The 19,321-nt window shown below is 47.3% G+C and overlaps 1 protein-coding gene and 1 long non-coding RNA gene across 6 annotated transcripts in view; one reads left to right on the top strand and one right to left on the bottom strand.

Moving 5' to 3' along the window:
- The window catches only part of LOC149324964 (F-box DNA helicase 1-like), a 218,746-nt gene that overhangs the window by 179,612 nt on the left and 19,813 nt on the right, over positions 1-19,321 (bottom strand). For 3 of the 4 annotated variants that reach the window (XM_089562715.1, XM_089562717.1, XM_089562716.1), the window contains exon 1: positions 927-1,499. The exons of the other annotated variant lie outside the window; for it this stretch is intronic. In XM_089562715.1, the coding sequence (XP_089418841.1) occupies positions 927-1,260 (334 nt within the window). In that variant the 5' untranslated portion in view covers positions 1,261-1,499. Of the gene's footprint in view, positions 1-926; positions 1,500-19,321 lie in introns of those variants that run through there. 4 annotated transcript variants of the gene reach the window in all.
- Positions 10,161-15,572, top strand: LOC149324965 (uncharacterized). Of its 2 annotated transcripts, XR_016286108.1 has the most exons (6): positions 10,161-10,229; positions 10,295-10,342; positions 11,347-11,505; positions 12,091-12,186; positions 12,316-12,385; positions 13,091-15,572. It is a non-coding gene; the product is annotated as an uncharacterized LOC149324965 (long non-coding RNA). The 2 variants fall into 2 exon arrangements; XR_016286109.1 differs by lacking the exon at positions 12,316-12,385 and having other exon boundaries at positions 12,443-15,572.

Genomic DNA, 19,321 nt, shown 5'->3' with positions numbered 1-19,321 from the left:
CAATCTCAGGGGGGGAGATGTAGTGGTCGCCGCCTTGTGCTTGAGTTGTAACGTGATGGCGCTAGGAGCGAGGGGGCGGCACCCCTCAGTGTGTATATATTCTGCCTGCGGGCCTTGTTTGGGCTTCCCATGTTGGGGGCACGGTAATCACTCGTCTCTTCACTCGGCAGAGCAGAACAACATTGGTCAAATAAGTAATATCATAAAGTAAGTTTTTAATATTTTACAAGTTTCATGTGATTGTTTCTTCTCTGGCAGTAAACTATACATCGAAGGTGAATGCAGGGAAGTTTTTCCAGTTGGTGAACAAGTCCTGCAGGGCGGGCAGACTAAAATTTCAGTGCACGATGAAGGGGCATTCAAGAATCAGTCCAACACACCTGTCCAATCTCGCTCTCTGCAGACCACTGCTCTCAGTACCTGGAAGCAGTACAACACCCTACCCCATGCACTACGTGTTGTCGAGCGCACAAAGGCCACCCAACGCCGCGGCTGTAAGCCACAGAATTGATCCCCGTAGAGGAGAAGAAGGTAAAAACACCCGTGTGCTGTGCTGCGTCAGCGCACACTGAAAAACCACAGGTGGTCTAAATTGACCCACAGCCCGTTAGGGACGTTAAACCAACACCACACCTTTCTGGTGATCCCAAAAACTGAATGACATTAGCTGTCGGTTGTTCTGGAGCACAACAAGGGCTGTCCAATTACCCGTGGTTAGTCCCATCCTAACCCCACCACGCACCCCAGCACGGGTTGCATGGCAGCGGAAAAGCCATTGACCAGAAAAGTTATTCAAGAGTGAGCAAATCGAAGATAACCCCATGATTAGCTCGATGTCGATACTAGCGACGTTATGCGTGTCAGCGTCTTCTGATGACATTAGGGGTTCGTGTGAAGTCTGACAAGAGCGTCAAAGGCAGCACTACCTCGAATCCGGTGAGTGTCCGGCTCCTCCTCGGCAGGCGGCGAGCGAGGTCTCTTGCCGCCACGGACGAAGTAGCTGGTGATCTTGCTGGCCTGCGGGGATGATCTGCCCGGCCGATCACAGTTCGAGCGAGGCAGCAGCGAACTGGCCGCTTGGAAGACGGGCAGCGGCGCAGCGGCGACGTTTCGGCGCCCCCGTGGATAGAGGCCGCGGTTGGGGTCGCCGGAGCTCCTGCGCACGCGGCTCGGATCGACGAGCGCCGCTGCTCCCTCGGCCGCCGCCTGGCAGTCCACGAAGTCCAGGCGCAGCGAGCGCCTGCCTCTGCCGTTGGACATCGCGTTGCATTCACAACATCGCTCACGCGAAATGTCCTCGAGAGATTCGCTACAAACCCACCACGCGTCCTTTCGCTTCGCAGTCACGGCGGTCAAAGCAATCGTACGCTTTCACTGCATCAAATGTCGCAACTTTTGAGTAACTAAAGCAAGCATTACGTAGCGAAGATACGCGTGGCCGAAATTTGAACAAAACTTCAACTAGTTCACTGTACTTCAACTCTCCGCGCAAGCACTTTGTATTAGGCTTGGCTAGTGTTGGCCGAAAACGTGAATTTTGGCATTGCCTCCCCTAGAAAGATGCCTGATGTGTGTGACCATGGAGGTGTGTGTGACCATGAGTTCTTTCCTTCCGCCATGTGTGTGACAAAAGCCAGCAGCTGCCTTTGCACATCCTTTCCTTTCTAGTTTTTATACCTGAACAGTTTTTTATCCTTGCAACTTGAGGTGGTAGCTAGCGACTCTTGTGGCGGCCGCTAGCAACACTTGCGCACATGCGGCGTGGACGTCAGCCCGGTCGTGGCGCGCGCCGTAGGTGTAGCAGACGACGTCTCTGGGGCAGACGACACCTTCCGCGCGTTTCCCAGTGAAACACAAATATCCATTCGACGTACCGGAAAGATCCAAACGTCATGTCCCAAAAGGGGCGTCTATTAGATGTGCATCATAAGGATCATCGGTACGTTTGGACGCGCTAGACGTCTATAGGACGTCAATAATAAGACTGTTTTTTTTTAAATCTAGAGCACGCCCACGAAGCATGGACACTAGATGCCTAATATATGATCTTGTGCATGTCCACCAAGCGTGAACAATGGATGTGCAAAGTATGTTAATGTCCACCAAACGCGGACATTGGACGCGCCATATATCTTCGGTGGCTTAAATTTAGTGCCACATTCGAACATATAAGAAAAGCCTGAATCCTAAGATGTGCGGAATGAATTTATTAAAGTTTTCTTCCATCGGCAATCACTCACAGCTTTTTGGCGATAATGCAAAACATTGATAATGCGAAACATTGCCATCGTTTATGATGTAACCAAGACGTAGTGGCGGTTCTGTGACCTATTGACCTTGAGCTACTTGAGCAGAGCGCGAGACGCATGCAGATTACACTCACGTACATGCTACGCCTTCGATCTCGGCGCTCGCGCACACTTTTCGTTTCCTAAACTTAATTACTCCTTAATTATTGGCTTCGGCAAAACATACACATATTCATGTGGCTGAATATGCAGGAATGTGGCTTGTAGTGCTACTGTGCTATAAAAGGGTCGACTGCCACTTCGTTATTAAGTTGTAACGCATACTCTTGTACTGGGTATTTTCTGCCAGTTGGATACCAGTTGGATGCAACTGGATGCAATTGCATTTGAGCATGCGTGGCCAGGTGTATAAGCGTTCCAAGGAAGAAACCCAGACAACACCAAAGGTCCGTAGGACGTCCCAGAAATGTACGCACGTCCCACATCCCTAACAGGACGTCCCTGGGACATCCGTATGAAGTCCGCACTGGGATTATCCCGGGAACAGTCGCGGCTCGAACGTTATACGGACATGACGTCCGTATAAAAGCCGCGTTGGGATCATCTTGAAAACAGTCGCAGATCGGTTGTTATAAGGAAGTGTTTATATTCAGAGGGTGAATCGTGCAGATGGCCATACAATTCTCATGAGCGCTCGAGTGGCACGCTCCACTGTCCTTTTCCGACGTCTTTGGCTAGTGGGCTTGATACAGCTGTTTAGAACAAGTAAACAATAATCCATGCGATGTATAAGCGCAAGATGTCACAAAGTAATACACAACCCAGTACTTATTTTTTGAAAGAGCCAAAAAACCGTTAAAAGCAGAGGGCCATTAGCTGAATACAGAAACCCTAAACTTTAAAACTTCGAAATTAGGGAAGGGCGACCTAATTACTTTAACTGAACCTGGCTCAAATAGTCTAATTCCCGTTTTGTTATAGCTATCGAGGGTGTGCTTACACAATCTTCTCCTCCAAGATCACAACATAACCACCTTGACGCTATAGTGCCTAGAATATACTGGCTAGTGTGTCGACCGCGGCCTCTCGGGTGGCACCGCGAGCAATGAATGCCGGCGGCCGCCGCGAGGAGCGCTGCAGAGCGGGTGGGTGCGTGCGGGGAGCGCTCCTACCGCGCTCGCTCTGCAACTGCTGCAAGGGGCCTGCTCAATTTTTTGCTTTCATTAAGCCATATGATGTGGGCGTGCGCTCAATCCACACCTTTAGTGAATTGCAAGGAGTCATGGGAGGTTTTGCTACGCAGCCAGGACCTCCAAGAACAAAAAGAGACTATCAGGTATGCCTTCGAAGCCGCCCGGTCCCAAGGGATCTCGGCCGTCTGACAAGGACGGGATGGCGAGGCCGCCGTCCTGATTATCTGATATAATAAAGTTTGTCTAAGCCTAAGGTGTAACAGACCAAAGCTTTCAGCCGTCACGGATGCATCTGACTACAAGTTTCAGGGTTTGTTTTGAGTATTTGACAAGAGGCAAAGTATTTGACGGTTGTATCTTGCGAAAGCTTGAACGAAGTTCGGCGCGCAACTGAGCTTCAAACATCCGTGCTCACAAAGGAAACACGGGATTTGTATTCTAGCTACGATTGCATAATGGTCTCTTTTTTGATACAAAAACAACTTGAAATGCTGCAGTTATATTGGCTTGCATTTATGCGTTCTCTCTGTGAACAACGCAGGCAAAAAAGTTGCGCAACACTCGTTTTTATTTACAAGGAACAACAAACGCAGGGAAATGGCAGAATTGCATGGTGACTGGGAGAATTTACTGGCAGCGGCGCTGTTGAAGCAACTTTTGCAGTTTAAGCAACTTTTGGTAAATGACGGTCTCTGTGCACCATCATTTTGCGATCCACCGGCGTTTGCTGGCTGCTTCACGACCAAAATGTGTGGAGCACTTTTCAATCACAGGAGCTCCGTTGTCGGCACCAGATCCTTCCGCGTCCACCGATTCGGCACTCTCAACAGCTAAACACAACTCGGAGGCTTCCAACGGGGCCCGCCTGTGGCGCTTAAATTTGCTGGAGGCTCTTGCTCGCACAAATTCCTATTTTTTCTCTTCGCTGGAAGGTGTTTCGGATAATCCGTAAAAATTGTAGGTACGGCGTCGGGTTTCAAACGCGGTTTATCGCGGTGGAGCTCACTCCGTTTACGGTGACACTGAACGTGCGCTCGTTACAGGTGCTCTCAAAATGTGTTTTGTTGTGTTGGGTTTAATGGCACATATGCAGCTAAGGCCATCATGCGCCAAACACAAGGTATAGGAACTGTTTTCTGTGAGATTTAATAAAAATGTGGAAGCTCTCAGTGGTGTAAAGGGCCAAAAATTAGCTACCTTGTAATATTGGGGAAAACGAGATTTAGGAATGACTAATGGTAAAAGCTTTAAAAAGGTCAGGTAGCCTCAGCGGCCATCCTTGGCTGGGCAAGGATGCCGACGATGCCGAGGATCCCGACCAATCAAATAAAAGCCTCAGCCTTTTCCTCACGAATGAGGAAGTGACTGAGGGACATCATGTGAAGCTATAGGTCATGATTTATATTTAGTTGAGAAAACCTGCTTCAGTTAAAAACTTAAAAACACAAGATATGTGCTCTCAAAATGTTTGTTGCAAACCACAGCAGTTGGCGTTAATCTTCTGTCTTTCCTTCTGATGTTTTTCTCCCATTCTGCAAGCTGTAGATGGTGCAGTAAACATAGAAACGCGCTCTTTGTTCGAGCGGTAACCGCTTTATGTTATAGCGGGACAATCTTTAGGGCCAAGCAACCCTGAGCTACCATGTGTCACGTGTTGGCGGCTTCCCCGCCAGTCTGTACCCTGCCACCAGCAATAAAGGACGTAACATATAATTGGCGACGAGGTAAAAATGGCAACTGCGCTGGGCACGATTGAGGAATTCGTTCCAACAGAGGCGACGTCTTGGCCCTTGTATTTGGAGCGCCTCGAATTTTTCTTTCAAGCAAACGACATCGACGGTAACGAGAAGAAGCGAGCAACGCTCTGCAGCGTTTGCGGCCCAGCAACGTATGCCATCGTTCGCTCCCTTTGTTCTCCGGATGCGCCGTCGGCCGTGGCCTACGATGAGATCGTCAGGCGTCTCTCAAACCACTTCTCGCCGCGACCGTCGGTGACAGTACAGCGTTTCAAGTTTGGCACACGTCAACAGCAGCCCGGTGAGTCAATTGCCGACTACATCGCAGAATTGCGACGTCTCTCGGAACACTGCGATTTCGGTGCGTCGCTCGATGACATGTTGCGCGACCGGCTAGTGTGCGGGGTGCGAAGCGAGACCCTTCAGCGTCGGTTGCTGGCGGAGCCGGAGCTTACGTTTGCTACAGCTCGGGAGAAAGCCATTGCAATGGAATCTGCGCAGCGACAGACCGAGCAAATTCGCGGCAGTGCCGCATCGTGTGAAGTTGGCAGCGTGAGCGGGCAGCGTTTCGACCCGTGTGTTGCGAAGGTCTCTGCGCCAGTGACAGCCAAGGAGGGTACCCATAAGCAGGCTGGTTCGCCTGGAAGCACAAGCGTATGTTTCCGCTGCAAGGGTGCGCATTCGCCAAGCAGTTGCCCATTCATGAATATGCAGTGCCACTTCTGCAAGCAACGAGGGCACATAGTGAGAGCATGCAGGAGGAAGGCGGCAGCTCGCGCTTCGGCTGAACCCAACTCTCAGAACAAAAAACGGGCCAGTGGAGGCCGTCACAAGAATGCTGCGTCGGACGTTTACGACGTGTTCGTGCTGTCTGGTGAAGAGCCAGCCGTGAGAGTGGAAGTGCGCGTCAACGGAAGTCCCCTAGAGATGGAGGTGGACTCTGGTGCAGTGTGTTCAGTCATCAACGACCGGACTATGCAGAAGCTGCGAATATCGAAAAGGGCGTTGCGCCCAAGTACTCTTCATCTCCGAGCTTACAATAACAAGGAACTACGAGTGTTGGGTGAACTGACCGTGAAGGTGGAATTCAAGGGGCAGGAACATCGCCTGCGATTGGTGGTGGTTAAGGGTGCTAGTATCGGACTTCTCGGTCGGGACTGGTTCAAGTCTTTGGGAATAAGTCTGAGTGGTGTTCACAGTGTGTACGAGCCGAGTCGAACTGGCAGTAGGGGAACAACAGCCTTGCTCAAGAAGTATTCTTCAGTCTTTGAGCCTGGACTTGGGACAAGTAAAGGGCCTCCTGTACGCATAGAGGTGAACCCGGCAGCTCCGCCGCGATTTCTGAAGCCACGACAAGTACCGTTTGCATTGAGACCGAAGGTGGACGAAGCACTGGACAAGTTGGTGAGCCAAGGCATTTTCCAGCCTGTGCGGCACTCGAAGTGGGCAACACCTGTCGTTCCAGTTGTCAGAAAAGATGGATCGATAAGGATCTGTGGGGACTACAAGAGCACAGTCAATCGTGTAGTGCAGTGGGAGACGTATCCCCTGCCGACACCGGAGCAGCTGTTTGCCAGGCTGGCAGGTTGCTCGAAGTTTTCAAGGCTAGACCTCGGACAGGCGTATCAACAGAAGACTGTTGATGAAGAAACAGCTGACTTGTTGACGGTTACAACACATCGGGGACTGTTCCGCGTAACCCGTCTTCAATTTGGCGTGGCAGTGGCAGTGGCTATCTTTCAGAGGTACATGGAAGAACTGTTGCATGGAATTGATGGTGTTCTTGTGTTCTTGGATGACATCTTGATCGGTGGAAAGGATGAGGTGCAGCACAATGCTCGTTTACAAGAAGTGCTCAAAAGAATTCATGAAGACGGTCTGCGACTAAAGTTTGACAAATGTCAATTTGGTGTTGAGGAAGTGTGTTACTTGGGATTCCGTGTGAACTCTGCAGGTGTGCAGCCGACAGAAGACAAGGTGCGTGCTATTCACAAGGCCCCAGAGCCGACATGCAAAAAGGAACTTCAAGCCTTTTTAGGAGCTCTGAACTTTTACAACAAGTTTCTTAAAGGAGCAGCTCATGCCTTGGAGCCACTGTACCGGCTGTTGGACAAGGGTCGCGAGTGGCGTTGGATGGAAGCTGAGGCGGAAGCATTTCGCCAGGTGAAAGATCTGCTGCAGTCATCACATGTTCTGGTGCACTATGATGTCAACAAACCCCTAGTGCTGGCCTGTGACGCATCCCCGTACGGACTGGGTGCTGTGTTGAGTCATGTGTGCGAAGATGGCAGCGAGAGACCGGTTGCATATGCGTCGAGAACTATGAGTGCGGCAGAACGGAATTATGCCCAGACAGACCGAGAAGCGCTCGCCATCGGCTTTGGCATAAAGAAGTATCATCAGTTTCTATATGGGAGACATTTCAAAATTGTGACAGACCACAAACCCCTCTTAGGACTGTTGCACCATGCCAAGCCCATTCCCCAGGTGCTATCACCACGGATGCTGCGTTGGACCCTCATGTTATCGGCTTATGACTATGAAATTGAGTATCGACCAGCGGAGAAGCTTTCCAATGCTGATGCATTCAGTCGTTTACCACTGAGAGCCAGTAGGGCAGAGGAAGAGGAGCAGCGTCTTTGGGAAGTAGGGATGCTGGAAATGGCGCCGGAAGTAGCATGGAACTCTAGGAAGGTGGCAAGATTCACGTCAAGGGATAAGCTGTTGGCTAGAGTCTGCAATTGGGTGCAGCATGGGTGGCCAGAGGGTAAGCTGCCAGAAGAGTTTGCAGCGTTTGTGAGCCGCAAGCATGAACTGTCGGTGTACCAAGGTTGTTTGCTGTGGGGCAGTCGTGTGGTCGTTCCAGAGCCAGCTCGACCGTATGTCATGGACATTCTTCACACAGCTCATCCAGGAATTGTCAAGATGAAGGGGCTTGCCAGAGGAGCCGTGTGGTGGCCAGGAATCGACAGAGATGTTGAGCGGAAGGTGAGAGACTGTGCACGTTGTCAGGAATCCAGGTCTGCGCCAGCAGCTGCAAAGATTCACCCTTGGGAATTCACCAAGCGTCCTTGGACAAGACTACACATCGATTTTGCTGGGCCCTTCCAAGGCAAAGTTTTCCTCATTGTGGTGGACTCTCACTCAAAGTGGTTGGAAGTGTGCCGGATGAATTCCATGTCGACAGCTACAGTTTGTGCGAAGCTTCGTTTCCTTTTTGCTACCCATGGCATTCCAGAAACTGTTGTTTCTGATAATGGCACTGCCTTTTGTTCGGAGGAGTTCAGAGACTTCATGTGCCGGAATCAAATCCGACATGTGACCGTTGCCCCATATCACCCTTCTTCGAATGGTCAAGCAGAACGCATGGTGCGCGAAACCAAGGGAGTACTCAAGCGAATGGTTGGAGGCGATATCGACACACGTCTGGCTAGGTTTTTAATGACCCAGCATATCCTGCCTCATGCTACAACAGGCAAGAGCCCGGCCGAATTGCTAATGGGCAGGAAACTTTCAACTGTGTTAGAGCGTCTGCATCCTGACCTGCAGTCCAGTGTGCAGCAGAAACAAGAGCAGGTGATGCAGCGCCGTAGCCAGGCAGTGCGACTGTTTGATGTGGGGGATCGAGTGTTTGTGCGCAACTATCTCTATGGGCCCAAGTGGTTGCCGGGCATTGTGGATGCTGTCACAGGACCAGTGTCGTACTTGGTCGTCACCAAGGACGGTCGTCGATGGAGACGTCATGTTGACCAACTCAGAAGTCGTTCTGCCAGCTACGCATTGGACAGTTTCGCTTCTGGGATGTGTGAAGAGGAGGAACCGCTGGTTGCTTCCCCGGCAGAGTGTTCCGGGCTTGGCATTCCTTCAAGCCTAGAGGACCCTGGAAGACGGGACCAAGGAGAAAGACTGGAGGAGGCTGCAGCGCCCAGTACCGAATCTGCTTCCTGTGGTGAGGACCGTGAAGCGAGTGCTTCCCTTCAAGTCCAGCGACCACAGCGCCAACGCAGCCGCCCTGCGTATCTGAAGGACTTCGTGACGTAGGGGGGAGGAGTGTTATAGCGGGACAATCTTTAGGGCCAAGCAACCCTGAGCTACCATGTGTCACGTGTTGGCGGCTTCCCCGCCAGTCTGTACCCTGCCACCAGCAATAAAGGACGTAACACTTTATATTTGCACAGCGGCACAAAGCAAGTCTTTTCCTTGCCCTGCTGCTTTGGCTTCGACATCTTTCTGTGGCGTTTATAGACAGGCAAAGGAAAACAACAATCCGGGACTCACTCCATGAATTGACAACAGTGTAAACGACACGGTGAACGACATGCTGAACGACACGTGAACACACACGCACGGATACACAATCGCACACAACGCTCGCACAGAACACCGATGCAATCCGAACGAAACTGCTAGGAGTACGGAATGGCTCGCATGTGCGAGGGCCTACGCAGAACAACAAACGCTGTACCTCGCTGAACAGAAAAGACGTGCACAAGCGGGTTAAATCACGCACGTGTTGACCAACCGCTTGCCTGCTGCCTTCCGAAGCAAGAAAGGAGCGCTGGCCGCGTCGTCTGCTGCGGCAGCACCCTCCCGACAAGCAGCGCCCTCTGTCGCCGTCGGTGGGCATTCATTGCAAACGGCGCCACCCTCTCCCATAGCGCAGCGCGGGCGGTCGTCACACTAGCCAGTATATTCTAGGCACTATATTGACGCCAATTGTATTCCCGCCTTCCGACCATAACAGCCACTGACGATGACAGTGACACCACAGCAAAAACAACTGGCCACTTGTTCGTGCTCTTAGAGCAGTGATCATGACACTTAATAACACACATCTTTTTTTGCAGTTATTTTTTTGTTCATTTAGGATCACAGTTTTATTTTTGTCTTAGGTGCATGTTGCTTAAAAACATTAAAAAGGCTCTTTGCTCATTAGCTCAATGGCACCACCATCGTCATCGCACTACTGAAACAATGCAAGTTATTTTGCTTAGTTTGGTGGTTTGAGGCGTGTATTAGCCAGTTTTCCGTTTTTTGGGCCAAAATTTCAGGTAATTATTGACGTTCTTACTGCATGTTGGTTGCGTAACGAGTGTAATTTTTTTTACGTATTCAGCAAGGTTCGAGCAGCGGGAAACACGGATGGCACATGCGGCAAGTGAAAGTAAGTGGCAGTCGGTAGTCCTCGCCTGGTGTGTGAGCCGTGTAGCGTGATTTCTAGCTTTTGAAGTAATTTTAGCGGCGGTATTAAAGTTCAGTGACTGATGCTGGCTCAACATGAGCAGAAGCTTCCTGGGGGCCAGTATATTAATCTGGTGACAGCATAATGGCTACGGTGCCGAGGAGTACTGCTTACAGGCGTGCACGCCTGCACGAGAGGCACGTCGTGATATTGAGCTAATAGCGTCGGCTGCTCATAGAGAAACATACTTGGCTGCTGGCAAAAGCAACCAGATCTTAGCTCGTCGCATGTTCCGTGCCTTCAACATTCGACTGAATATGCGCCTAAAGTTCCTGTTTTACTTTTGATTTGGTTTATTGGTTTGTTCGGGTTGAACGTTCCAAAGCAACTCAGGCTCTGAGGGACGCCGTAGTGAAGGGCTTCGGAAATTTCTACCACCTGAGGTTCTTTAACATGCACTGACATCGCACAGTACACGGGCCTCTAGAATTTCACCTCCAACGAAATTCGGCCGCCGCGGCGTGGATCGAACCCGCGTCTTTCGGGACAGCAGCCGAGCGCAGTAACCACTGAGGCGGGGCGGGGCTGTTTTAATTTTTTATTCTGTTTATAACTGTTGCATGTGCACAGATTTTCTTTTATTGGTTTGTAACCTAGATATATATAGTATTGAAGAGAACTATTGCAATTTCATTTGAACTATATGTATTGTTTGGGCGTTTTGCATCTAAAAAATGAGGTCATGCATGTTTTTACATATGATTTGTTCGCGAGGGCCAAATCTGCCCCTGTGTCATGTGGAGGGCTTGTAATGGAGGGCATATGCATGTTTAATTGTACCACCTAGGGATACTTCACAACAGCATGCCAGCTGCCTTCAGTATGGTAAAAACTGACTATAGCAATAGAGTTCCCCACTGTTAATTTGAGAAATCCTGACTTTATTTTCTTGGTCTGATTTCGAACCTAATTCTGTTTTGATCTAGAGAAATCACATGACTGTGCGAGATGGAGACACTGCAAGAGAAAAGACATCTCACATTGTGCGAAGTATTCTAACATCTGAACTGGCTTCTAGCTACAGCTGGTATGGTGCCAAGGGAAGAACAGGCTCTGTGAGCTGAATATATGCAAAATCATGTGCAGTAAGTATTATTTAGAGGAAGCTATTTCAAATCTTAAAGGAGCACAGATATAAAATTTTAAACTCAGTAAGTGATCCTATCTGTGTCCTGGACACAAAGGGTTTTACTATTCCAAACTCTCTGATTTCACTGATTCCACATGCCGAAAATCATTGACAAAGGAGCTGTTAGCCAATGCTGACATCTATCATCTATATATGGACTGATTGGCAGTCACTAGCAAAACATGGGGTAAGTCCTAACCATTCCATCACATGATACCATAATGGACTCCAGCACTGGCATTGACGTGACAGAGACCAAAAGTACTTATATAAAACAGTTTAACTGTTCGCTCTGTGGACTAGATATTTAAGCTCATTTCCATGATCAATAGGCTTTTACGTCTCATTAAAAGCAGAAAAATGAAGACCCCAAAACACTGTGTCTGTATCCCTTTAAGACTTCAAATATAAATCAGATCACAGAATCAATATCTACATTAAGTGTTTATAATTGAATTTGTAGGTCTTGGTAGGATTGCGTCAAGACCAGTGATATTTGCTTTGAAAAAAAAAATGCCAAATTTTCATTGTTTATTTTCAGATCTGCACATTCACGCACTTCACAACTAGCCACATGGATTTTTGTTGTCATCTGGTTCATTGGCTCATGGCTGCAGTGCCATGAATGTTACCACAGGTTAGAACAAGCTAGAATTACAGCTTTCATAGTGTGCATTTAGGACTGTTTTCATACTGCCTGCACAGAAGGCCAGCAATGGAATTGGTAATAAGATGTATTGAAATATGCCATCCTTTTTTACTCAAGCCCATGCCCCTTGCCTGCTGATTCAACATTAAGGAAATGCAGTAAAGTTTGGCTCCAAAAATTTTTAGAGGTGAGATATATTTTTCTATAAAAAATACATAACATATACCCTCTCATTTGTATATAGGTTGCCTAACCGACCAGCAGACCTTAACTCAGGCACAGCAAACTACGCTGAAAGAAATCAAAAAGGCAGCCATGTCATGGTTTCAGCATGCAACTGAACGGGTAATGCGCAAGAAAACTGGCGAACAAAGCTGTGCTCCTGAGCAAAACTAAACGATGAGTGTGTTACTAGTGTGCTACATTTTTTTGTTGATATTAACATCTTGGGTTGAGGATTTTTCATTCCAAACTGTTGATATTTTTCCTGTGACACTGTGCTGAGAGATGATTGATTTTGAGAGAGCACAGAATTCAGTAGATTATTTCAATAGATACTGTGAAAACTTCTGCATATCAGACTGTGTAGTTAGGTAGAATCATGAAATGTATCTTTAAGTTAACTTGGGTATTCTTAGCCTGCTAAGTCCTCACGCACCTCTCTTTACTTGGCTGTCTGTGGTGGTTTTACTCCTGGAAGTATGTACATTTACTTGTGCAAGGATTAATTCCTTGCCGCAAGTACCATTTGGTGCCAACACCATGTGAAGGTGCTGCAATTTGTGTATTGTGCTGCAAGTTTCTTTTTTTTCAAATGCAGTCAGTGATTGAAAAAAAAGGTGAACTGAAAGAAGTGTCTATATTTGTTGGGTTTTTTTTGTCTTCCTTCCAGCAAGACAGCCTCTTTCAGCATTGGCCCAGGTGGCAGGATTTCTGCTTTACATGTATACGTGACTCTTCTTTTCGATGACACTATAGCAGAACCGAAAAGAAGACTGCCTAGAATGAGAAGCCAAGCAATATCTTGAAAACGTGTCACTTTATTGATACCTAGCAGTTGTAGTATACTTAAGTGTCTAGAAATGCGATGCTTTGTGCTTGACAATTTCTTTTTCTCTGACCAAGCTGGGCATTTTGTTGCCCATCTGAAATTTGCTTGTATTGAGTTATACTTGCTGTTTTGGTCTCTAGTCCCACTATGCTTGTGTAAATTTGTTCCCGACTGCTACTACTAGAGTTATTTTTCACCCCCGTAGTGCATTTCTATTGCTGTTCCAGGAAAAAAAAGAGGATATGTGGATTTTAATGACTTTTATTGTCTATGTAAGAGACGACCATAGTTCCTATGGCTTGTAGCAGTCTTATAACTTGTTAATGTTAATATCACACTATATGCAGCGTGTCTTAGATTTTTTTCTTCTGGCCGTGCTAGTTGCCTTAAAGCCCATCTACTCCTTATGCACACTTACACTTGCTTTTTATTTCTAGTCCTGTGCTTGCTGAAATGTGATTCTGAATGGTTGTGCTTGTGTCAATATTTCAACCTCTGATCTGTGTGCATGTATTGCTGTTATAGCAAAAAAAAGGCTCATTTGTGATTTAATAATCTTTATTGTTTCGAGTGAGACAAGCATAGTTCCTGTACCTTCTAGCAGTCAGACAACCTGTCTTATTTTAGTCATTCCACATGCAGCTTGACTGAAATGTTTTATCTTCTGACCATGCTAATTGCCGTGAAGGCCACCTACTAGTTATGCACAGCTATATGCCTGTTTTTATCTCTAGTTGCATGCTTGCTGAAATTTGATCCTGACAGATAGTGCTTATGTTATTATTTTTATCTCTAATCTGTGTAGTTGGGTTGCAGTGCTGTTATAGCAAGAAAGGGTCATTTGTGTTTTAAGAACATTGATTATTCGAAATAAGACAATAGTTCCTATGCCTTATTGCAGTCACATAATTTGCCTCATTTTAGCTATGCTATGTGCAGTGTGATCGAGATTTTTTCACCTCTGCTGCGTATGCTTGTATTGTTGTTTCAGTAAAAAAAAGTTGCATTAGTGTTTTTAATTTCGTTTTTTGGCGTTTTACATCCCAAAGCGACCCACGCTATAAGGGATGCCATAGTGGAGGGCTCCAGATAATTTCGACTACCTGGGGGTTCCCTAGCGTGCACTGACATCGCACAGTACACTGGCCTCTTAACTTTTCGCCTCCTTCGAAATGGGACTGCCATGGCTGGGATCGAACCCGCGTCTGTTGGGTCAGCAGCCGAGCACCATATGATCAATGAGGCACTGAGTGGCATATTCGTGTTTTGTTGTGTTCATTATTTATAAGACAGTCATGTGATATTTATGCCTTACAGTATGCCACTACTATTTGTTTTAATGTCATGGCCTTTGCAGTGCAATTAATATTTTTTGTTCTGACCAAGATAATCATCCCGAAGCCTGTTTAGACCTTACATGACTTATATGTATATACCTGCTGTTTTAGCCGTATAGTTATTTTGCATCTGTCTATTTTGCAACTCTGCATCTGGGGTTGGCTTGGCTACTTATATATTGTATTGGAATCCTACTGCTTCAAGTTTGAAAACGTGATAATTTTGGCTCATGCTAACCAGACAAGCTAAACAAAATTAATGAAGCCTATTGCACACATTGCGAAGGAACGTCTATGTGCACACCATCCATGACCTTGCTATCAATAACGAGAAATGCCTGAGAGGAGCTGTTAAAGCTGCGTTGGTGCTTCCTTTATGTGAGTTGTTCTGTTTCATGTGCTGTTATTAAAAAATAAAAATCAGCTGTGAATCAGCATTCGGCCTGATCATCGGCATGCCCCATATATTTGAATAAAACTATTTTAGGCAAAGCTTTGTGTTTTAAACCACTGTGCAGATAATCCAGGCCTGTGTTCTAACTTTGTGTCGTTTTTACTATAGCATCACTCTTGGCCATATGCTATTGGTCGAAATGCCAGAAGCGGAAGCTGGTTCTGTTGCGGCTATGAGGCACTGCTTCTGCTTCTGGTATTTTGGTCAGTCATGCGTGACCAGTAGCAACACTTTTGAAAAGGACGCGAGGTTATATTGGGTCCTGGCGAAGGAAAAAATAAAAATAGTAACGTCCTATTGCAGTCCTACGAAGGTCCTAAAAATGTACTCGTCAGACATCCGAAGGACTTCTTTCGGCGTTTCACTTCGGATGTTTTCAGGATTTTTTCGGGACATCCGCGGGATGTGCGTAAAGTCCTGCCGCGGACTTCCCAAGGACGTCCTTAGGATGTAGGTGTGTTGTCTGGGAATAAGCATTTGAGTATGCGTGGCCAGGTGTATAAGTAAGCGTTCCAAGGAACAAATAAACGGTTGTTAGTGCGCTTGTGTGTGTCTCTGTGTCTTTCTTCGTGGTTCGTCCTTTGATTGCGCAACCTATACCTTCACAACATCATGTACCAACTAGGCCCAACCCAAGTTTTATTCAACTGGAATTCAACTGGGAAATTGTTCCTTAAGCCAGTTTGACCAGTTACGATTTTCTAGGAACTATAAAATATACAGTTCCATCGTTTGAAGGTTTATTTATTTTATTTATTTATTTGCAATACTGCCAGTCTCACTAAGAGACCGTAGCAGGTCAGTACAATATAGAGTACAATACAGATAAATTACAAGCAGATCAACAAAAATGAGAACTCTTACATAAGTGTTATATAACTGCTAGTAGGCAGGTTAGCAAACAATAACTTGAAAATTCAGAACTGAAACAAAAAGAAATCAAGTACTTCGGCAGGAGTCGTTCATTCCAGCAAGCATGCTATTTTACAATATAAACTAGAAGAAAGCGAAAAAGAAGGTAACGGGTGGCAATAAGCATGCAATCATCCTTAAAGATAACATGTCAAGAAATGTCAATAAGTAGCTGTTCGGCAGTATATCTGGTAAAATGTAGGACTATTAATATTTTACTGATTCTCATTCTACTAATCTTAATTTTGAGGTGAAGGAAGATATATATATAGTGAGTCCGACATGGTAATCGATGGATCGAGCTGATTCCATTCGCTGATGGCTAAAGGAAAGAAAGAATGCTTGAGTGTGTTCGTTCGGCATGAGTATTCATGCAGTCAGCGTGTGCGCATGCTTGTGCCGGGATTGCCGTGACTGTGAGAAGGATGCATATTTAGACACGTCTACTGTAGGTGTTGTGTAATATAATTGATACAAAAACTTCAAGCGGGATTCTTTTGCCCTAGATAATAGTGATGGAAGGCCATGATGCTGCAAGATCGGTAGGGGAGTCAGAGGGTTTGTATTTGTTATGAATGAACCTTAAAGCTTTTCGTTGCACTCTCTCAAGCCCAGTGATGTTAGTGATAGAATGCGGGAACCAAACAGTGCTTGCGTATTCCAAGATTGGCCTTACGAGGGTAGGCAAAAAGCTTGGTATTTTGAGGGGCCAAACGCGTAAGCATCTTCTAAGGAAGAACAGCTTTCGCAAGGCAGCAGATGTAGCATTGGCGATATGCGCGTCCCATCTTAGGTCAGAAGTTAAAGTTAACCCTAGGTATTTATGTTCAGAGACCCTTGAAAGCGTTGAATCATTGATACTGTAGTCATAGTTATAGCTGTTTTTTCCTGGTGATTGTCATGCAAACGGATTTTTTATTGTTTAACGTCATCTAGGTGTTACGTACCATTCAACAATTTTGTGAAGAGAGCTGCTTAGCATGAGGTAGTCTTCAGAATTTTTTATCGTTTTGTACAGAATGCAATCATCAGCAAAAAGTTTTATGTTACAGTCAATATTGTTCGTAATATCATTGATGAAAACTAAATCAACACTGGTCCTAGAACAGATCCCTGCGGGACTCCTGTTGTAACGGGAACTGGTCTTGATTGAACGTGTTCGAAAGTTACAAATTGTGAGCGGTTCGTCAAAAAATCCGTGATTCAGTGTAACACTTGGCCATCTCCAATTATTATGCGTAGTTTAGATATTAGTTTGTTGTGGCTGACACTGCCAAATGCTTGTCTAGTAGTATTATATCTGTTTGACTGCAGTCGTCATTATTAAGAGCTAGGTCATGCACAACCTCTGTTAGTTGGGTGACAGTTGATAAGGTTGTTTCCCATTCAGATTTTATGCCAACAAAAAGGATACGCACCGCGACAGAGCTTTATTCTAGCGTTTAAACAGTGTAAACGAAAAAGTGCAAAGCCGCAAGTCCAGCCTGTTTTCGGTAAAGAAATCTGAGTGAAACTTTTAGCAAAAAAAATGTTAATAAAGTGCGTGTACTTGGACATTAAATCCTTATATTTTACGTTTTGGCACGGTGCGCCGCGCTCCTCCCGCTAGAGGCGTGACGTCATACCAGGAGCGAGAGCCGGGCGCGTATTTGCCCATGTATTTGCCCATCCTAGTCGATACAACCATAGCCTCGCTCATGGAGGAAGGAAAAAGAAGAGGAGAGGCCGTCACGTGACATTTTGTGAAGCCGGAAACAAGCTCGGCGCCATCTTACTCCGGCGGGCTTCTGTTTACATTTCGCCGCCGCGCCGATTGCGCGCGCGTTTCAAAGCCAACGAAGGAGCGTGCTACCGCATGGGCGCAGGCCCCCGCGCGAGTGGCGCTTGGCTGCTTGCCGGTTTAGGGTGCCCTATGCTGGTGTTCGTCAGCGGAAAAGTTAATAAAGCGGAAATACCCGTGCCAGACAGGCGGCTACTTCCAGTTACTGCTTCGTACTGCGTCGTATTCGTGCCGTCTCCAACTGCTCGGGCCGCCGCGGTGGCTCAGTGGCTATGGTGCTCGGCTGCTGACCCGAAAGACGCGGGTTCGATCCCGGCCGCGGCGGCTGGAATTTCTTTGGAGGAGAAATTCTAGAGGCCCGTGTACTGTGCGATGTCAGTGCACGTTAAAGAACCCCAGGTGGTCGAAATTTCCGGAGCCCTTCACTACGGCGTCTCTCATAGCCTCAGTCGCTTTGGGACGTTAAACCCCATAAACCAAACCAAACCAAATCCAACTGCTCGGCCCTGGTGACAATTAGTTGCAGCCGGGAAAAATGCTTATCTCAACTCCTGCAAGTGCGGGAAGTGACCTTCGCTTTCAGTTACTGCGGTGACGCATCTTGACATGCAGTACCCGTCGCCACTTTTGGCTACGTTTCTTTTTTTTTTCTGATGGTGGAGATTATACGCTTCGGTGCTCCTCTCCCGTGTGCTTTCCTTTTGCCTCTACTACGTACAGGTGAATACCAACCTTTACCACCCGATTCTTGGCCGATCCCCCAGAGTGGGTACGTGCCATTCTGTCGTAGGCTACAACAACAACAACAACAACCACTGAGGGACCGCCGCAGTTTTTCGTACTCCGGTGTTCGATTTCGCGTTGCACGCTACAATATGAACGAATACACTTGAGCCCGGCACGTCCCAGAGGCAAATAGCTCGCTAGACGCTTCAAACGTTACACGCTTCAAGCGGGCATGTAACAAAGTTTCTGTATACTAAGAGCAAAGCGAGCGCAGCCGCTTCCTTTACAATATCGCTCTCCGCCCATGTCATGGTCCCCGCCGCTCAAACAAGCGCAATCGTCGAAAAACGAAAATGACAGTTATACCGACGTCAGTGACAATCGCTGGAGCGTTGCAAGAACACGCATAGGTAGCAACGAGGTTTCACTGCCGATGTAAACGGGAGCGCGAATGGCACACACACACTGCACGTACAGGACGCGAAACGTCCGCACAATGCGCCGACGACCGCTCTAGCGCACGCCGTATTGAATCACTGGTGAACGAACAGCGCGAATGCAGCGGCGGTCTCCCGACGGCTTCGAGCAGTGACGCAGTAGACGAAATGCCCGTGCGATCGTGGTCGCCGAGCACGTTGAAATCAAACACGCAACAACGAGAGTTTTGCAGCGAATTCCACCTGAGATATGAGTGAACGGCGCCAACGTCAGCCTGTGAGCACGATCAAAAACAAACTCGAGCAGTTGAGGAAAGCACGCCTACGCCGCACCTCAAATGCTATACGCCGCGGCCGTCTGCTATCGCCCGGTTTGTAAACAGCAACTACAACGCCGTTGCTAAGCTGCCGGAGTAAGATGGCCTC

Source organism: Amblyomma mixtum, chromosome 10 (genome assembly GCF_055824585.1).
Source record: "Amblyomma mixtum isolate Tamu chromosome 10, ASM5582458v1, whole genome shotgun sequence".
NCBI lineage: Eukaryota > Metazoa > Arthropoda > Arachnida > Ixodida > Ixodidae > Amblyomma > Amblyomma mixtum.
This window is presented reverse-complemented; position numbering and strand designations above follow the sequence as displayed.